This window comes from Oncorhynchus tshawytscha, linkage group LG01, assembly GCF_018296145.1.
Source record: "Oncorhynchus tshawytscha isolate Ot180627B linkage group LG01, Otsh_v2.0, whole genome shotgun sequence".
In the NCBI taxonomy this organism is placed as follows: Eukaryota; Metazoa; Chordata; class Actinopteri; order Salmoniformes; family Salmonidae; genus Oncorhynchus; species Oncorhynchus tshawytscha.
Genome location: NC_056429.1, coordinates 13,438,935 through 13,458,720, shown reverse-complemented (window position 1 = coordinate 13,458,720; position 19,786 = coordinate 13,438,935). Strand labels below are relative to the sequence as shown.

Sequence of the window (19,786 nt, the reverse complement as noted above, 5' to 3'; positions counted from 1 at the left end):
GAGAAGGGAGAAGAAGAGAAGTGGAGGAGAAGGAGAGGAAGGGAGGAAAAGGGAGGAGAAGGAGAGGAAGGGAAGAGAAGGGAGGAGGAGAAGGAAGGAGAAGGGAGAAGAAGGAGAGGAAGGGAAGAGAAGGGAGGAAAGGGAGCGGAGAAGGGAGTAGAAGAGAAGTAGAGGAGAAGGAGAGGAAGGAAGGAAAAAGAGAAGGGTGGAGAAGGGAGGATAACAGATGGGAGGAGAAGGAAAGGAGAAAGGAAAAGAAGGAGAGGAATGGAAGAGAAGGGAGGAGGAGAAGGAGAGAAGGGAGAAGAAGAGAAGTAGAGGAGAAGGAGAGGAAGGGAGGAAAAGGGAGAAGGGGAGAATCTGAAGCATGATTTAATTACGTTGTAACTTTTCACAGGCCAAAGGCTGCAGAGGCCAAATAAGGTCGGTGTAGTTTATGTTTTTCTTACATTGGCCTGTGGAGGTTTTCACCTCTACTAGTGGAACTCATATTACTGTGTTCCGTGGCCCCTTGGACCCCTGGGAACAAAGTTTTGAAAAGAGCCCCATTTATTGTCACACTGCTCCAGTGAACTGACATGTTAAGAAGGTGTCCTACTGCTATGCGTTGCACACTAGAGCTTTATTCCCTCCCAACCTTTTTACGTTGGATTCTCCACAGTAAACAGCTAACTGAACCACCCACTCCTGACTCCTGCCTCAGCCGAAGCTAGAAAAACATTCCCAAGGATTCCGTTTGTACTAGTGCTGTACCGTTTGGTTTACGTCAGTGCCCGAGTGATGTTGAGCCAGATTGTGTCTCATGTCACCAGAGTTCCGCTCCAAGCACATTCACTCTTTGTGACTCCAACATTAAATGGACAAGTGCATTGCTTTATTTATAAGGCCATGTTGTTTCTTTACAGACGTTCGGTGCTAGGGATCACACCTGGGGCCAGTTGGGCATATGCCTGGTCGTAACTCGACGCCTGATAGAATTCATTTGAATGTTTTGCTTGATAGCCACAGTCAAAGCACTTCAATTGCTGCAGTAAATGGTGTGTAATTGCTGGAAAAAGTACAGTGTGCTATGCAGACTTATGGGCTTACTTGGTTGGTTAGATTCACTTCCTCTTCCTCGGTTTGGTACACCAAACAGGTTAACAGAGGAATACCATTGGCCAGCACTGGCGGAATTCACAAAACTTCCCTGGATCTCTTAAGAAGGGGCATCATCTCTTTGCACATATACTTGAAAGGTTCAAACCATTCTTGTCAGGATTTATGGTTTGTGTGCAAAAACCATCCTGTTCATGGCTTTTGTTTTACTGAATTCAAGATACGAGCCACCATTCTTTCTTGTTGATTAAAATCATCCTTCTTAAAACTAATATGGAGAAATCATAATATTTGAAGTAATTTTCCAGCAGGGCTATTAGAGGGTAAGGGTGAAGCAGATCATTAGTGCTTCGATAATGACTTCTTAGTATCAATACCCAGCTGTCAAAGCCAGGCGTGAGCACTAATAAACTCAGCAAAAAAAGAAACGTCCTCTCATTGTCAACTGCATTTATTTTAAGCAAACTTAACATTTGTAAATATTTGTATGAATATAACAAGATTCAACAACTGAGACATAAACTGAACAAGTTCCACAAACATGTGACTAACAGAAATGGAATAATGTGTCCCTGAACAAAGGGGTGGGGGGTCCAAAATCAAAAGTATCAGTCAGTATCTGGTGTGGCCACCAGCTGCATTAAATACTGTAGTGAATCTCCTCTTCATGGACTGCACCAGATTTTCCAGTTCTTGCTGTGAGATGTTACCCCACTCTTCCACCAAAGACATTTCTGGGGGGAATGGCCCCAGCCCTCACCCTCCGATCCAACAGGTCCCAGACGTGCTCAATGGGATTGAGAACCGGGCTCTTTGCTGGCCATGGCAGAACACTGACATTCCTGTCTTGCAGGAAATCATGCACAGAACGAGCAGTATGGCTGGTGGCATTGTCATGCTGGAGGGTCATGTCAGGATGAGCCTGCAGGAAGGGTACCACATGAGGGAGGAGGATGTCTTCCCTGTAACGCACAGCGTTGAGATTGCCTGCAATGACAACAAGCTCAGTCCGAGACCCTCCACCTCCAAATCGATCCCGCTCCAAAGTACAGGCTTCGGTGTAACGATCATTGCTTAGACAATAAACGTGAATCCGAAAAAAACGTGACTCGTCAGTGAAGAGCACTTTTTCTGGTCCAGCGACGGTGGGTTTGTGCCCATAGGCGTTGTTGCCGGTGATGTCTGGTGAGGACCTGACTTACAACAGGGCTACAAAGCCCTCAGTCCAGCCTCTCTCAGCCTATTGCGGACAGTCTGAGCACTGATGGAGGGATTGTGCGTTTCTGGTGTTACTCTGGAAGTTGTTGTTGCCATCCTGTACCTGTCCTGCAGGGGTGATGTTCGGAAGCACCGATCCTGTGCAGGTGTTGGTACACGTGGTCTGCCACTGCGAGGACGATCAGCTGTCCGTCCTGTCTCCCTGTAGCGCTGTCTTAGGCGTCGCACGGTACAGACATAGCATTTTATTGCCTTGGCCACATCTGCAGTCCTCATTCCTCCTTGCAGCATGCCTAAGGCACATTCACGCAGATGAGCGGGGACCCTGGGCATCTTGCTTTTGATGTTTTTCAGAGTCAGTAGAAAGGCCTCTTTAGTGTCCTAAGTTTTCATAACTGTGACCTTAATTGCCGTTAGTGTAAGCTGTTAGTGTCTTAACGACCGTTCCACAGATGCATGTTTGTTAATTGTTTATGGTTCATTGAACAAGCATGGGAAACAGTGTATGAACCCTTTACAATGAAGATCAGAGAAGTTATTTGAATTTTTACGAATTATCTTTGAAAGACAGGGTCTTGAAAAAGGGATTTTTTTTTTGTTGTTGCTGAGTTTATATGCTAAACCCTGCTATGATTACAAATCAGTCAGGAATAACAATGCTGATGAGAGTGAATGGGACATAATGAGAGCCTACAAAATGGTGGAGATCTGAAGAGATCTGAAGTTCCTACTGAACACCAGTTATTGCCATGAATAACCCTTTTGTCGAAAAAAGCTTTTTGTCAAGAGAAAAAAATCATTTGGCAGCTCATAGCTATGTCATTGTAGCCTCTCATCCCAGTAGAGGAGGTGAAGGGGGGACCACTTATTGTACCCCTAATAGCAGGCAGGCAGTCCTTTCAGCGCATTCAGTATGGGAGGGAAGGGGGAATTCTCAGTGCGAAAAACACTAATTTATGCACTCAAGCGTTCAATCACAGGCGGTGACCTAGATATTAGGATACAATGCAACAGAGGGTTGAGACAATAAAGCCCTTATCCTCCCAGGATGGCTGTCCATCCGCTCCATCAGATGGATCCCATATACAACAAGGCTGAGCTGAGCCGACAGCCCTGTCTGCACCCGCACTCACAGGGCATTGCCCACGGGAGGGAGTCACGACATGGCAGCTATCCTGTGCGCTGTGGATTCCTCCAAAAGCCATTGGGATGTGCATGCAAATCAACCCGGTCTCTCATTAACTACAGTGCCTTGCGAAAGTATTCGGCCCCTTGAACTTTGTGACCTTTTGCCACATTTCAGGCTTCAAACATAAAGATATAAAACTGTATTTTTTTGTGAAGAATCAATAACAAGTGGGACACAATCATGAAGTGGAATGACATTTATTGGATATTTCAAACTTTTTTAACAAATCAAAAACTGAAAAATTGGGCGTGCAAAATTATTCAGCCCCCTTAAGTTAATACTTTGTAGCGCCACCTTTTGCTGCGATTACAGCTGTAAGTCGCTTGGGGTATGTCTCTATCAGTTTTGCACATCGAGAGACTGAAATCTTTTCCCATTCCTCCTTGCAAAACAGCTCGAGCTCAGTGAGGTTGGATGGAGAGCATTTGTGAACAGCAGTTTTCAGTTCTTTCCACAGATTCTCGATTGGATTCAGGTCTGGACTTTGACTTGGCCATTCTAACACCTGGATATGTTTATTTTTGAACCATTCCATTGTAGATTTTGCTTTATGTTTTGGATCATTGTCTTGTTGGAAGACAAATCTCCGTCCCAGTCTCAGGTCTTTTGCAGACTCCATCAGGTTTTCTTCCAGAATGGTCCTGTATTTGGCTCCATCCATCTTCCCATCAATTTTAAACATCTTCCCTGTCCCTGCTGAAGAAAAGCAGGCCCAAACCATGATGCTGCCACCACCATGTTTGACAGTGGGGATGGTGTGTTCAGGGTGATGAGCTGTGTTGCTTTTACGCCAAACATAACGTTTTGCATTGTTGCCAAAAAGTTCAATTTTGGTTTCATCTGACCAGAGCACCTTCTTCCACATGTTTGGTGTGTCTCCCAGGTGGCTTGTGGCAAACTTTAAACAACACTTTTTATGGATATCTTTAAGAAATGGCTTTCTTCTTGCCACTCTTCCATAAAGGCCAGATTTGTGCAATATACGACTGATTGTTGTCCTATGGACAGAGTCTCCCACCTCAGCTGTAGATCTGTAGAAAGCTGTAGAAAGGAAAGGGGCTGAATAATTTTGACCGCCCAATTTTTCAGTTTTTGATTTGTTAAAAAAAGTTTGAAATATCCAATAAATGTCGTTCCACTTCATGATTGTGTCCCACTTGTTGTTGATTCTTCACAAAAAAATACAGTTTTATATCTTTATGTTTGAAGCCTGAAATGTGGCAAAAGGTCGCAAAGTTCAAGGGGGCCGAATACTTTCGCAAGGCACTGTAGGTACTATATGTACAAGTGCATCAAAACATTGTGCCTATTTTTACATATAGTACATATGCCAATGTATAGCAGGGGAACCGCTTATCCCTTCTGAGACCAAGGAGTTCAGTGCCAGAATCTCTGCGGGGGTGAGTTTCCCAGAAGTTTTGCAGCACTAACGTCTTTACGAGTTTTACACTTGTAAAACTGTGGCGCTTTAATATTAAAGATCCATTAATACTGGGAAACTTGCCTGTGTGTTTATATAGCCATTTGGTGTCTGTTTCATTGAAACCAGGGAAATTATGTTTGGCATGTTTTGGCTGTCACGTAGCATTGTTTGGTCTGTGTTTTAGATGGTGTTAGGCTCACCAGAGTTCATTTGAGGAAATCTGTCTTTTCCGAGGGGCCTTTCTTTCTTACAAAGGGGCTCCCGAGTGGTGCAGTAGTCTAAAGGCACTGCATTTCAGTGCTAGAGGCGTCACTACAGGCTAAGTTTGATCCCGGGCTGTATCACAACCAGCCGTGATTGGGAGTCCCATAGGGCAGTACACAATTGGTCCAGCATCGTTCGGGTTAGGGTTTGGCTGGGATCGGCCGTCATTGTAAAATGAGAATTTGTTCTAAACTGACTTGCCTAGCTAAATAAATAAATAAATATAAATGAGAGACTGGGTTGTGCAAACACACGAATAGATTTTTGAGGAACATCCAACTGATCATGCGGACAGAGTGGTAGTGATATACTAACCCATAGTAAATGTTTTGTGTCCACGTATACCACATAGGGGAATTTGACAGAAACGTAGGGACAGACCTGGTTATTGTGGATTCATATTGTAGCATTAGTCTGGATGAGCGTGTTGACATAGCAACCATAAACTGTGATGGATAACATTACGGACAGCGTTGCCCTGTACCAGATACAGAACGTTCTATGTACATATGAGAGTACCATCATTCATAACACAGATGAATGCAACATACACCTCACGTATCAAACCCAAACTATATCATGTGGATCCCCCCCATGTTGCCCTGAAGTGCCAAGTCATATCAGAAACAAGAGTTTACAAGCATTAAATATTCATAAGGCACACGCCTTACAACAGAATAGATGTTTGCTTGTACAGTATAATTATTAATCCACAGATGTGTGGGTTGGGACACATCTGAAAATAATTTGACTGGGCAGACTTCATGAGAATACATGACAGTTTCGAACAATACCAAAGGGGCTTTTCAACAATGAAATACCACATTGTTTCAGAGTGCAGTGAGTAGCGCACCCAAACATGATGTTATGTGAGAATGTGTTTTGAACCAATGGCAGACACTTTAATCAGATGGATGCTGTATTACTGCATGCTTACTGTATAGTTACCTGATAGATCCAGCCGTGAAACAGGAGACTTGCTTTAGACTCTGCTTTCGATATCCACACTCACTGTTTTCTAATTTCACACCTTAGTTTGCATGTGGCATAACTCCCAGAGGTGGTTTTGGTTACCATGGCACCCTGGCTCCTTGTCAATCATGAAGGATACTGGGCTTGTACAGAATGCCCTGCCCATCCCACGTAACCCTGAAAGGAGTTAGTCTAAGGTCACTGAGCAACTTGTTTAGCGGCAATACATCAATGTATTATCAAGCTATTGTTTCCAAAGGAATAGAGGAACCTTTAATTGCAACTAGGAAGCAGGGATGTCCAACCGACTCACAGGTTTTCATGGAAAGGAATTACTGTGATATACTGGACTTTTGGCATATTGTAAATCTTTCGTTTTTTTGATCATCATTATGAAAAGTGAAGCAGGATTTTTTTTTAGGGACGCTGAGGTAACTGTCACTCTAGCGGCCGACCGACAGATGCCCATCAATCACATCCAGCTGCTTTGTTAAGTTATAATAAATGCCTGTGGATTTAAATGAATAATTCCATTACATGGGCACATAACATAAAGAATGGTTGTCTTCATCTGTAGACTACACTGAAAAACCCTGTACATACTGTACATAACTGTTGAATACCATACAAACAGTGACTATGGTCAGTATGATTGTTAATGAATGAAATGAGGAGCATGCGGGTTCAGGAAAACGGACATCTTTGTTGTTCTGCGGAGGTCCTGACTGACAGCTTCTGTGGCACAACAGTTTTTTCATACAACAGAGAGCTTGAACCTCACAGTGAGTTGCAGATTGACCGAGACACTTTCAGGCATGTTATTTTGGATAGTTAATAGAGATGAGCGCTAATATTCTCAGTTCCCATTCCCAAAAATGCCATTGTCATTTAACAAGGTATACATACTGTAGATAGAATTGTGCATGTTTAATGTCACCACAAGCTCAGCTAAAGTAAGAACTTAAGAAACACATTTCTTAACAACATCAATGCACTGCCTCAACAAAAGGACCTCACTCTTATGACTGGATGAGCATGGGAGGCTGAAATAATTTTTAGGGAACATTTTCTTTTTCTCTTTAATCAGATTGAGCTTTTCTGATAGCTGGACTCTGGAGACATGCCATTCCATTAAGAACAGCAGTTCAATCGACAGGTCACCTGCGTAGCCATGGATTTGCATAACGGTCGAGGTGCAAAAATACTTATTTTCCCGGTTTCCAAATAAATACACTATTCCAGTCTTTTTGTCAAAATAGGTTTAGCCAAACGTTGAACAACGATGTCTCATTTCTGGTAATATGTTGGCCTGTAAAATGTGTTGTTCAATGGCCCTCAGCTACAGCATTATCCTAACAGTCAGAGTGAACTCTATGGAGCCTTTTACTTCCTGTGAAAAGAAAAAAAGTGTAGTCACTATGCATAATCCCATCAGGAACAGAGGGAGTGATTGAAAATGAAAGACGGGCTCAGAAGCACTGTGGGAGGACAGTGTTGTGAGGAGAATAAGCCGTTGTGTTCCATAACAAGACCGGATCTGACAGCCAAATGATTTGGGGACATCATGGGTCTATATACGGCAGATGAAAGTCGTAGACCATTTTGTTGCACTGTGTATGGACGTGATGGCAGCCATGTTGTTTTGCTACTGTAGTATTGCAGGCAGGCAATATCTTCACAACGTATTACAAATCAGGACCACGAAGCCATAAAACAGCATCACTCTGTTAAACAGAGACAATGCAATTTTGCCTAAAATATGATTGTGTCCATCTATGCCGTTCCTATCAGCGCAGATGTTACTTGATCGCAAACATGTAAGCTTGACATTCAAGTCAAGCATGTTCCAGAAATGTTCTAAGGACACCATTTTCAATAGAAACCTTCTTAGACTGTCTAGAAAACTGGATGACTATACAGAACATTGAAGGAAGGCTGAACTGAACCAACCAGAAACATGGTTAGCAGTTAGCAAGGCTCACATCTGAAATGAAATCCTGAGAGCCAACAACCGACCATCTCCATGGAAATGCATGATTCGCACCATACCCTAGTTAAGTCCGATTCTATGAACCCTTCTTCTCTACCCACCCTACCATCTGATCTAACTCCCTGCCACTCGGCCGACCATGACGTCATGGAGACAGCTGAGAAGCAGATTCCTGAGGTTGCCGTGGCGACGGGTAGTGAAACAAGGGTTACTGTGTACTCTGGGGAGTGGGTAGTGATGTCACAATGGCCAGATGAGAAACTCCCCCTCTGAGAGCTAACTGGCCATTCTCAGGAAACCACACTCCTCTTCTCCATCTGGGGAATATTATCACATATGTTTAGTTCCCAAGACAAAATGATGAGGTAGACTTATTATCCATAGTTAACATTTTTGGAAGAAGGTATGTTAGTCCCTGAATAGTAAGTGGATTGTTTATTCCATATATGAAGATATTGACATTGAGGGTCAAAGAAACATTCAATCAAATTCTGTGTTCTTTTTTTATTAAAGTGAGCAACAACAAAAAAGACCACTCCAGTAACTTTACTGACTGACTGGTATCGTACAGTTTTCTGCTATCAAATACAGAGTGCATAATATACTTACATAGCAAGGGAGCTAGGCATAACTTTGACCTGATTCACAAGAATCACCATTATAAGCTAAACACAATACAGTACGATCAGCCATTTTCAATATATTACTTTCCATTTGACACAGACACTCTGTGGAAGCAGAAAAAGAACATTATGACCCACCCCAAAAAATATAATAATTAAAAAGAGAAAACACTGGTGAGTTTATAATGAATTTGCTATAAATTGAACTATACATATGTATTCCTTTCCATATGGTTTCTGTAAACAAGTGGTCACCAACCTTTGAGTGAAGATCACTTTCAGTCAAAATGGAAGCTGAGATCTACTGCTCAGATTTTTTTTAGAAAACATAACCAATTACAGTTCTGTAACAATGAGGTTTGTGCAGTAGGCTATAGGCCCAATACATTATCAATGCTTGAATTTCCCTGCCAATGTTTTTCTTCTCAGACCATTTGGAAATTCTATTTAAAAAACGTTATTCAAAATGGGAAGACTTTGCCTTCCTGGCGCTAGGGCTGCTGAATCAAGTGCATCTACATCTTACAACCTAAAAGAAATCAGAAATAAAGTGCAACTACCGCCAACAGTGCAAAACAAATAACAAAATAGGAACGCAAGGCTTTATTGTTGTTTTTTTTACAGAAATGTTGGTGATTGACTAGGAATGCCTTGGAGATCAACCACGGTTGGTGACCACTGCTGTAAATAAAGCGTAGACAGACAGTATAGTACGTATACAGAACTCTGCCCTCAAGTAGACCAAGACACTTATGTCCACCAGACTTTACGTCAATTTAATTCAAAGTCAAGTGGACATGGATTTAAAATGGGATGTGCCCTTTATCCGCATTATCAATTCAATTCCTATATTGACAGGAATAAAAAATGAACTGATCATACCTCTTAAGGGCCGGTCTCCCAGACTCAGTTTAAGCCTATTCTCTGATTTTACAAGCACTCTCACTGGAGATTGTCCATTGAGCATGCCTTTTATTCCAGGAGTAACCTTAACCTGGGTGTGGGGAAACCGGTCCAATTGGTTTAAAGTCCGACCTCTTGAACTCTTCACATGGCAGTTGTAACTTTCTGAAGGAGGTCATGACCTTTGACCTCTCAGCAGTGGGTCCCCACAGTGGTGTAGGAGGAGGATGCCTCCCTGTGGATGGTGCTGAATGGTGACAGCTCCAGGTCGGTGGTGGTGCACTCGTGCTCGTTCTCCTCGCTGGTGGTGGCGGTGGTGGAAGACCTGGGAGGGCCGCACTCATTACAGCAGCAGCAGCAGCAGTCCAGGAAGGCCCGGCTGAAGGGCTGGTACAGGCAGAACAGCAGGACGGGTGTCACCGCTGACTTACAGAACAACAGCAGCTGGCTGACCAGGTGGAGAATGTCCAGGGTCCGTCTGGGCACACCCGCTGCCATGTAGACAGTGACGATGTTGCAGATGTTCTCAGGGATGATGCAGAAGCCATAGAGGATGGCCAACGCCACAACCGTGCAGTTCATCTGGTTCTCCAGCTGGAGCTGCTTCTTGTTGCCACGCACACAGGCCCGCTCGGCCTGCTGGATTTTACGGGCAGTCACCAGAGAGCTGCCGATGGTGAACAGCGTTGGCAGGCAGAAGTAGCAGCCAAAATACCACCAGAGGCGGGCTCCGTCGTAGGTCAGGCCCAGCACATAGAGCGTGTCGGGGAGGTCGGTGGAGATACGAACCACACAGCGCTGGCAGGGCGTCACATCCGGAGGCTCGCCATCTTCAGTGACCAGCTGGTGGATCAGGAGCTCTGGCAGGGCCAATAGGAGAGCCCCGATCCAGATAACGGCCAGCTTGGCGGCCGTGGAGGCGCAGTTTTCAATCATCTCGTAATACATCTGGGCGTTGGTGGCGGCGCGAAGGCGGTCAATGCACAAAGCACACAGGGTGAAGGTGGTGACCCCGAGGGAAGAGACCTGGAAGGACAAAGAAAAGAGAGGAGGAAGTCAGACACTACTGTATGCAGTTGATGTGTTATTACTGCACATTAACATAAAAAATGAAGCACTTTGACAGAACTTTGATGGAAACAAGTATAGACTGTATCCAGGCCCTAGGCTTAACACACAATAGAGGAGACTAATCCTAATTGCAATGCACCTTGGAAAGTCTGGATGATATACCAAGGCCCCAGAGTCATCTTGTTCTCTGAAAAGACAGAATGAATGTGTCCACTGTACACTATGCGTGTTCAAAACACAGTTTTGAACAATTTTCATGTGACAATGGTACATACAGCACAGTACACTGGATGTCAACAGATTTAGAGCGGGACAGCTCTGTTACTTACTGCACACGAGTTCCCAATTTCCATACTGAGATGCTTGAAAGTAGCCATGAGTAATGATTTGTGTGATACTTTAAAGAATGGGAAGACTACATTTGGGCGTCAAAAAAGGGGAACTTTAGACTTTAATTATATCAAATCATAATATTGATGACTGTATAACATAATAAGGTGCACAGTATACCCTGTGCAAGGGAGCCCATGACACAGAGAGAGCGAGAGAGATTGTGGAAAGAGTTTGATTTATATGCTAGGTCTTGTGACTCCCTCAGGGGGTTCTATTTATTGAGATTCGTTGATATGAACAGGTTTAAAATGAACTTGTCTGTGCCTGGAGGGGGGTATGAGGAAACATGTTTATCACAACAATGTGTGGACACCACCAAATATCCTTGCTATGTGTCATGACACACAAGGAATGCTTTGTCTCTAGTATCTTTCCCTCTATATGCTCGGTCAGCTTAAGTTGGAAATGTACTGCTGAGTAATTGTACATACGTAGCCAGTAATTTCATCACAGCTTTGATCAAATCTGTTAAAACACACCACCACTCCAGAGGCCCCAGCTAAAATTGGCCACAAAACAAACAAAAGTTGCATTCATGAGTTTTACTGACAAATGTCAATTAAAAAAACAAGGTCAGCCAAAGCAAAAACCTGATATTTTTTAAAAATGTATATGAATGCTGTACAGAAATGGTTTGTTTAGTGGGAAATTAATATCCAACTAGTCGGTGACAACTGTGTGGAGTTTGTGACAGCAACTATGTGAGCTTATTACAGTATTATAGACACTATGTCCTGGGATTGCCTATGATTTTATAGAAGTCCCCTTACCTTGTAGCAGACCCCTTACATTCCTACGACTTATCTAGCTTGTGAGAAATCAAGAGAAGAGAGAGGGCGTGAGAGAGAGAAGAGAGGGAGAGAGGGAGAGATAGAGAGAGAATATATGAAGGGAGAGAGAGAGGGAGAGCGAGAGAAAAGAGAGAGGGAGAGCGAGAGAAAAGAGAGCGAGAGCGAGAGAAAAGAGAGCGCGAGAGCGAGAGAAGAGAGCGCGAGAGCGAGAGAAAAGAGAGAGAAAAGAGAGCGAGAGAAAGAAAGCGAGAGAAAAAAGAGAGCGAGAAAAAAGAGAGGGAGAGCGAGAGAAAAGAGAGGGAGAAAGAAAAAGAGAGGGAGAGCGAGAGAAAAGAGAGGGAGAGCGAGAGAAAAAAGAGAGAAAAAGAGAGGGAGCGAGAGAAAAGAGAGAGGGAGAGCGAGAGAAAAGAGAGAGGGAGAGCGAGAGAAAAGAGAGAGGGAGAGCGAGAGAGAGAAAAGAGAGAGGGAGAGCGAGAGAAAAGAAGAGAGGGAGAGCGAGAGAAAGAGAGAGAAAAGAGAGGGAGAGCGAGAGCAAGAAAAGAGAGAGAGGGAGAGCGAGAGAAAAGAGGGAGAGCGAGAGAAAAGAGGGAGAGCGAGAGAGAGAAAAGAGGGAGAGCGAGAGAAAAAGAGGGAGAGCGAGAGAAAAGAGGGAGAGCGAGAGAAAAGAGAGAGGAGAGCGAGAGAAAAGAGAGGGAGAGCGAGAGAAAAGAGAGGGAGAGCGAGAGAAAAGAGAGGGAGAGAGAAAAGAGAGGAGAAGAGAAAAGAGAGGGAGAGCGAGAGAAAAGAGAGCGGGAGAGCGAGAGAAAAGAGAGCGGGAGAGCGAGAGAAAAGAGAGGGAGAGATGGAGAGGAGCGAGAGAAAAGAGAGAGAAAAAAGAGAGAGGAGAGCGAGAGAAAAGAGAGAGGGAGAGATGGAGAGCAAGAGAAAAGAGGGAGAGCGAGAGAAAAGAGAGAGGGAGAGATGGAGAGTGAGAGAAAAGAGAGAGGGAGAGATGGAGAGCGAGAGAAAAAAGAGAGGGAGAGAGAGAGAAAAGAGAGAGATGGAGAGAAAAGAGAGAGAGGGAGAGCGAGAGAAAGAGAGAGGGAGAGCGAGAGAAAAGAGAGGGAGAGCGAGAGAAAAGAGAGGGAGAGCGAGAGAAAAGAGAGGGAGAGCGAGAGAAAAGAGAGGGAGAGAAAAGAGAGAGAAAAGAGAGGGAGAGCGAGAGAAAAAGAGAGGGAGAGCGAGAGAAAAGAGAGGGAGAGCGAGAGAAAAGAGAGGGAGAGCGAGAGAAAAGAGAGGGAGAGCGAGAGAAAAGAGAGAGAGAGCGAGAGAAAAGAGAGAGGGAGAGATGGAGAGCAAGAGAAAAGAGGGAGAGCGAGAGAGAGAAAAGAGAGAGGAGAGAGATGGAGAGCAAGAGAAAAGAGAGAGGGAGAGATGGAGAGCGAGAGAAAAAGAGAGGGAGAGATGGAGAGCGAGAGAAAAGAGAGAGGGAGAGATGGAGAGCGAGAGAAAAGAGAGAGGGAGAGATGGAGAGCGAGAGAAAAGAGAGAGGGAGAGATGGAGAGTGAGAGAAAAGAGAGAGGGAGAGATGGAGAGTGAGAGAAAAGAGAGAGGGAGAGATGGAGAGTGAGAGAAAAGAGAGGGAGAGATGGAGAGCGAGAGAAAAGAGAGGGAGAGAGAGAGAGAGAGAGAATTGTCAAGACAAAGCGCTCTCAGCAAATACCATCATCGTCAACGTGACAGCTATCCTCTAGAGCTGTGTCAACAGTGGCGGGCAGGCCTTGTCTAACTAACCTCTCACCTTGGTGTCCATAATGACAAAATGTCATGTGACAGAGCACTTAGTTGCCACAGGAGCCATTAGAATTAATTGCCCCACTGTTTGTGTAGTTATGCTTCATTAGTTGCTTGATTAGCGAGTCGCTTAGCATAACGAGGATGTGTCTGCCGCTATCCATTTAATGTTCTTACCACGGAGGCTGGCTACTCAGAGACTCAAAGTGCTATGTTTGGGACTGTGGTTTTAAAATGGCCTACATGTCATGTTGGCATAGAATGGGACTTAAACACAATGACAATCACTGCCACTAAGCAGCTTACAGACTAGCGCTGGCAGTTTATACAGCATCACTCATGCAGATTGTTTGGGTCGTTTTGAGGTTGTTTATTTGTCTTGGAGTCATTGTGTAGGCCTATACACTGAGTGTACAAAACATTAAGAACACCTTCCTAATATCCCCCCCTTTTGCCCTCAGAACAGCCTCAATTCGTTGGGGCATGGACTCTACAAGGTGTCGAAAGCGTTCTGCAGGGATGCTGGCCAATGTTGACTCAAATGCTTCCAAACTTGTGTCAAGTTGGCTGGATGTCCTTCGGTGGTGGACCATTCTTGATAGACACAGGAAACCCAGCAACGTTGCAGTTCTTGACACAAACCAGCGCACCTGGCACCTACTACCATACCTTGCCCATTCACCCTCTGATTGGCACACATACACAATCCATGCCTCAATTGTCTCAAGGCTTAGAAATCCTTCTTTAAACTGTCTCTTCCCCTTCATCTACACTGATTGAGGTGGATTTAACAAGTTACATTAATAAGGGTTCATAGCTTTCACCTGGTCAGTCTATGAAAGGGAAAGAGCAGGTGTTCATAATGTTTTGTACACTCAGTCTATGTGCCCGGACAGATGAACTGTGCCACCTGGAGAAGGCTTTTTATCTAGATCATTTCCTCTTCCAAAAGGAGTGTGCTTCCTTCTTAATGAACAGAATTTAGTTTCTTCCGGGTGAATACTTCACACATTTCCCATGAAAGGCACTCAGGACCAACAGTATGATAGTGAACCACAACAAAACTATGTCATCCATCTTACATTAAGTACTTTTCCACAACAGAGAGAACAGACAGACTGCTAAAAGCAGGAGCTGAACCAAAGAGGTCTGTAAAAGAGTGGAGGATTGGACTCCATAAAGCACAGAGACAGGTACACCCAGCCCTAGGATGTTGGACTTGTGGAGATCTGAAAAGATGGGATAGGTGTAAGCAATAGTAAAAACTGCACATAGACTATCAGAGGACAAGGTGGGTCTGTCAACGTGTTGATTATACTTAATCCAATCAATTCAGATCTTTGTTCATTTTCATTGACGCTACTTTCACCAAGAAGGCTCAGTTGTTGAGCAGCATAGGTTTTACACTGTGACCTCAGACTGTATAAGGTGTTCCAAGTTCTTGGGCTGCATAACATCTAGATTAGTGTTATCCGGATTCCTTGGGACGTCCCTACCCTGACATTGGGACATCACAAGGATCTCGGTTAGACTTTTCCATATCATCTAGATTCTTGGGTGTTGTCCCTAGCTGCACCTGGGTCTGCTGGGTTTCCTTTTAGACAGTATGTGATATAACCAGCTAATCTGTAGTTTTTTTTATGAGGCTCAGTTCTATGATGTGTTGTGTGTCAGATTACACCAACACACCAATCACCATTTACTGCATTCACACAGCAAGCGGAACAGAGCTCAGCCTTCTCCAACTCCGTTCAGGAGAGATTGTGGGTTTGCAGGCTTTTGATCCAGTCCAGAGCTAATACACCTGATTCAGCTCATTTTGGTCTAGGTTAACGACCATGATTGGTTGATTATTTGAAACAGGTGCGTTAGTGGTTGGCTGAAACAAAAACTCAGTTTCTCTCTAGGACCTGTGTTGACGATGCCTGGAAACTGGGTACAAACTGATCACTGTCTGAATAGACCCAGGGGCAATAATAATATTTTCTTTTCATAATTTTGTCCTGCAACATTCAAATCACATTCGGTATATGACATTCAGTATGTAGTACAAGTGTGTTAATACAAACCCTTCAGTTGGCAATACTATGGCTACAAAATATAGACTTTACTGTATGGTTAGCGTTCTGTAACTCTGGAAAACATGTTATTTTAAAGGACTATCTTTTACAATAGATGGCTGACAGAAGAGCTGCCTTACAGCTGAAACAGACAGGTAAGTTGATGCAATAACGGGTGTGGGTCTGATGTAATTATTGAGGCCTAGTGAGTTTCAGACCAATGCCTTATTAGGGAAAGTAGGACTGTAACTGTATCCCTAACATAGCATAGGTTGCCTAGGGGCTTTTACCTCTGTAGCTAGAATAGTGACACCTCACCTAAAAATTTGGAACAACAGGTTGAGGTGACATTCGGGAGAAAAATAATCTTGACCTAGTATAGGATCCTCCAAATACTGCAAACACTTGAAGCACAGAACATTGTACGGTGTAAGGGTTGACACAAAGTGAGCATCAAAAGTATTGGGACGGGACACATTTTTGTTGTTGTTGAGTGAGAAAAGTAGACAAATATCATACCCCCACAAAAATGCTAACCTCCCCTGTTATTGTAATAGTGAGAGGTTAGCATCGCTTGAGGGTATGATATTTGTGCGTCTAACTTTCTCATTCATCATTATTCATTCAGGACTATCCATAATCATGGTAGCATCCACATTCACGTAGAACTGTTTAGAACCATATTATATTCTTATTTATAATACATGTGACTCCATTCATTTCTATTGGATACAAACTAATCTGAAACACAACCAAAACAAACAGCCAATGCGTCCAATAAATGTGTAGTCACAAGCTTGATGTAGTCATTGTGTGGTAGGAATATGGGACCAAATGCATTTTACTACTTTAAAATACATGATTTAATTTGTCACAATACTTTGTCCCCTAAAATTGGAGGACTAAGTACAAAAAGTGCTGTAATTTTTAAACGGTTCACCCGATATGGATGAAAATACCCTCAAATTAAAGCTGACAGTCTGAACTTCATAGTCATTGTATCATTTCAAATCTAGTGCTGAAGTACAGAGCAAAAACAACAAAAAATTGTCACTGCCCCAACACTTTTTTAGCTCACAATATGTGACAGATTTCACAAGGAAGAGATGGTTATGACAACAGACTTTGAACACCAACTTCATCACCCAATCATAACACTCAATCAAGTAACACAATAGCTAGTGGACATTATTACCTCAATATAGGGGATGATTTTACAGGAGAACTCCCCCAACAGCCAATTCTTGGTCAGTTCATGGAAGATCACCAGGGGCAGGCAAAAAAAGATGACAACAAAATCCCATAGGGCGAGATTGGCTAGAAGAGAATTTGAAATACTTCTCATGTAGTAGTTGTGGCACACAATGCACATGATTGCTATATTCCCAATTAATCCAACAGTGAAAATTATGACCGAAATGATCATGATGGCATATGCCCCATATGATTCTGCTGTTACGGGGTAAAATGGGTTTTTCACATCTTTTCTCCTAGTTTGAGGATTGAGAGGAATCAGTGTATAGTCCTGGAGGTCTGGCAAAGTGAACTGTTCATAATCAGTGGCATGAAATGGCATGTCTGTTGACTGGTTCTGGGCCATAGGTTTAGGCAGAGGTTCCCACGTGGCCAGCGGTGTGTCCAAAGACTCATCGGACAGCAAGGTTGGCTCGTTTATTAAGTTCCCTTTTTTACTGCCATCCTTCGCATTTCTTCTACGACGGTCTACACTTGCTCTTTTGTGTATGCAGATCCGGTTGTGCTCGCCACGGTGGTGTCCTCCTCGCGTATGTCTCGTGAATGGCTTTAAATGAATGTATACACCATCTCGTGTTTCCATGGCTGCATGTTTCTCCGTGTCCAACTTTTCTTCCATCAGCCTTTTTGACTCGCCTTCCTCGGGTAACCAAATGGGTTCTGTTCCATTTGACGAATTGCTTTTGCGCATTATTTCATTCATACCCCTTTTCGTATTGAATGAAGTCACATTTATGTTATCCATCCATGTCCTAACCACATCCCAGGAGGATGAACTTGGAGTACGCACCCTTTTATTGTCAATTTCGTTGATAACTCTGCCATACGCCGAGTGCAATCTCTGACTATCACTATTGGTTTTGTGTAGATTCCCGATAGTGACGGCGGTTTCATAATGTCTAGGAATCATATTTGTCTTCTCCCCGTGTATTTGCGAGAACACATTCTCGCTCCAAAGTGAGAAACACAGTAATCTTAAGAGTAGTACCAGCATTGTTTATTCTAAAACAGGCAACAATAGTATATTGTATTCCAAATATATTTATCCATGGATGATTACCACATCGGAGAGACGACAGAAAAAGCCAAACCTTCATTCCATAGTTGTCAACACCACTTCGAATTATATAAAGTGCACTTGGCAATTGACAGGTGCGTCTCCGAAATGCTACAAAGTAAAGTTCAACAACGGTTATTTTCTCACCATGTGAAGTAGGGTATGTTTGAATTTCGTCTGTGCCTCTGAATATATAACAGATTGTAAAAAGGTTAAATGGACACAAGATCGCATTTCCTATTCAAAAGCATTTGCTTCTATGTCCGAAAAGCGCCCTGGACGGTTATTACTGGTACCCACGATCCGGGCGCCCAGAGTCGGAGAGCGTATTGTTGGGAACGTGCCAAGCTCCGTCTGGAGCTGCACACGTGAGCATCACGGAGAGAAGAGACGGGCTCCCCTGGCGGCTAAACCGGATCTGTTCAACTAAATCAGCCAGCACTCAACCACGTCAGACAATGTTTCTCCTTGAAATACTGAAGTAGCCTACAAAATGTTTGTTTTGCTGGAGGTTTCTCTCTGTTGAGAACCTAGAGGGCATTTTTTGTGCAACTTTCCAACAACATGATTCACTGCAACTAGACGTTTCTGTTCAGCGTGGTGGCATGTTGTATAAGGACTACTGTACACATCAATGGATATGGCCTGGACTGCAGGACCACAACGTGTGAGGCGCTCGGGTTCATGGACGCAAGCACTCATTGTCTTTTTGTGAAAAACTTTTGGGGCCCATGCTTTCAGCAATTCCAAACACACCAGCATACTAGTCTATAGGCTATTGATTAATTTACCATTTTACCGCCACATTCAGTGGACAGGAGTTAAAGTAACTGTCCAGGGTTTCCAGATTTCTATGAAATATTACCTAGAATTAATTACAATATGAGTGAAATAGTTTCTAAAAAAAAACAAAAAAAACAGTAATTAAGTATGTTCATCTTTTGTGTTGGAATGGTTTGGGGGTACCCCAATAACAGAATGGTGTGTATGGTGTATGCAGTTGATAAAAATATTTACGCTAGTAATCTGCTGATTGGCCAGATCATCCTCCTCGGGAGTATGACATCATACTCTGTGAGAAAATAGCAAGCATTAGTTGTGGCTGCTTTGGATGATGTATTGAAGTCTATCTTCTTGCCCTTCGTGTAGTCTATGCCCAATAATGTTTGTACCATGTATCGTGCTGCGACCATGTTGTGTTGCTACCATGGTGTGTTGTCATGTGTTGCTACCTTGCTCAGTTGTTGTCTTAGGTCTCTCTTTATGTAGTGTTGTGTGGGTTGTAGACTCCGTCTCATGCTACCACTAGAGTGAAAGCACCGCCAGCATTCAAAAGTGACCAAAACATCAGCCAGGAAGCATAGGAACTGAGAAGTGGTCTGTGGTCCCCACCTGCAGAACCACTCCTTTATTGGGGGTGTCTTGCTAATTGCCTATCATTTTCACCTGTTGTCTATTCCATTTGCACAACAGCATGTGAAATGTATTGTCAATCAGTGTTGCTTCCTAAGTGGAGAGTTTGATTTCACAGAAGTGTGATTGACTTGGAGTTACATTGTGTTGTTTAAGTGTTCTCTTTATTTTTTTGAGCAGTATATATATATATATATATATACTTTGAAAAAATCCCAACCCCCTGTCCCCGCAGGAGGCATTTTGTATTTTGGGAAGCCCTCATTGTAAATAAGAATTTGTTCTTAACGTAAG

The 19,786-nt window shown here is 43.4% G+C and overlaps 1 protein-coding gene across 2 annotated transcripts; it reads right to left on the bottom strand.

The window, feature by feature from the left end:
• Positions 1 to 8,649: 8,649 nt before the first annotated feature.
• LOC112219821 (prosaposin receptor GPR37) lies at positions 8,650 to 18,426 on the bottom strand. Of its 2 annotated transcripts, none has more exons than XM_024381414.2 (2): positions 18,227 to 18,426; positions 8,650 to 10,706 (listed from the first exon to the last, which is right to left on the bottom strand). In XM_024381414.2, the coding sequence occupies exons 1-2, from the start codon at positions 18,311 to 18,313 to the stop codon at positions 9,873 to 9,875; spliced, it is 921 nt and encodes a 306-aa protein (XP_024237182.1). In that variant the 5' UTR covers positions 18,314 to 18,426; the 3' UTR covers positions 8,650 to 9,872. The 2 variants fall into 2 exon arrangements, with proteins under 2 accessions (XP_024237182.1, XP_024237125.1); XM_024381357.2 differs by having other exon boundaries at positions 16,964 to 18,416.
• Positions 18,427 to 19,786: the final 1,360 nt, after the last annotated feature.

Bases quoted from the DNA above. Each gene is read 5' to 3' on its own strand.
- LOC112219821 (XM_024381357.2), bottom strand. From the start codon at position 18,016: ATGCTGGTACTACTCTTAAGATTACTGTGTTTCTCACTTTGGAGCGAG. The intron at 10,707-16,963 runs GTAATAATGTCC...TTGTCCTTCCAG, and splicing joins AAATCATCCCCTATATTGAG to GTCTCTTCCCTCGGGGTCAC.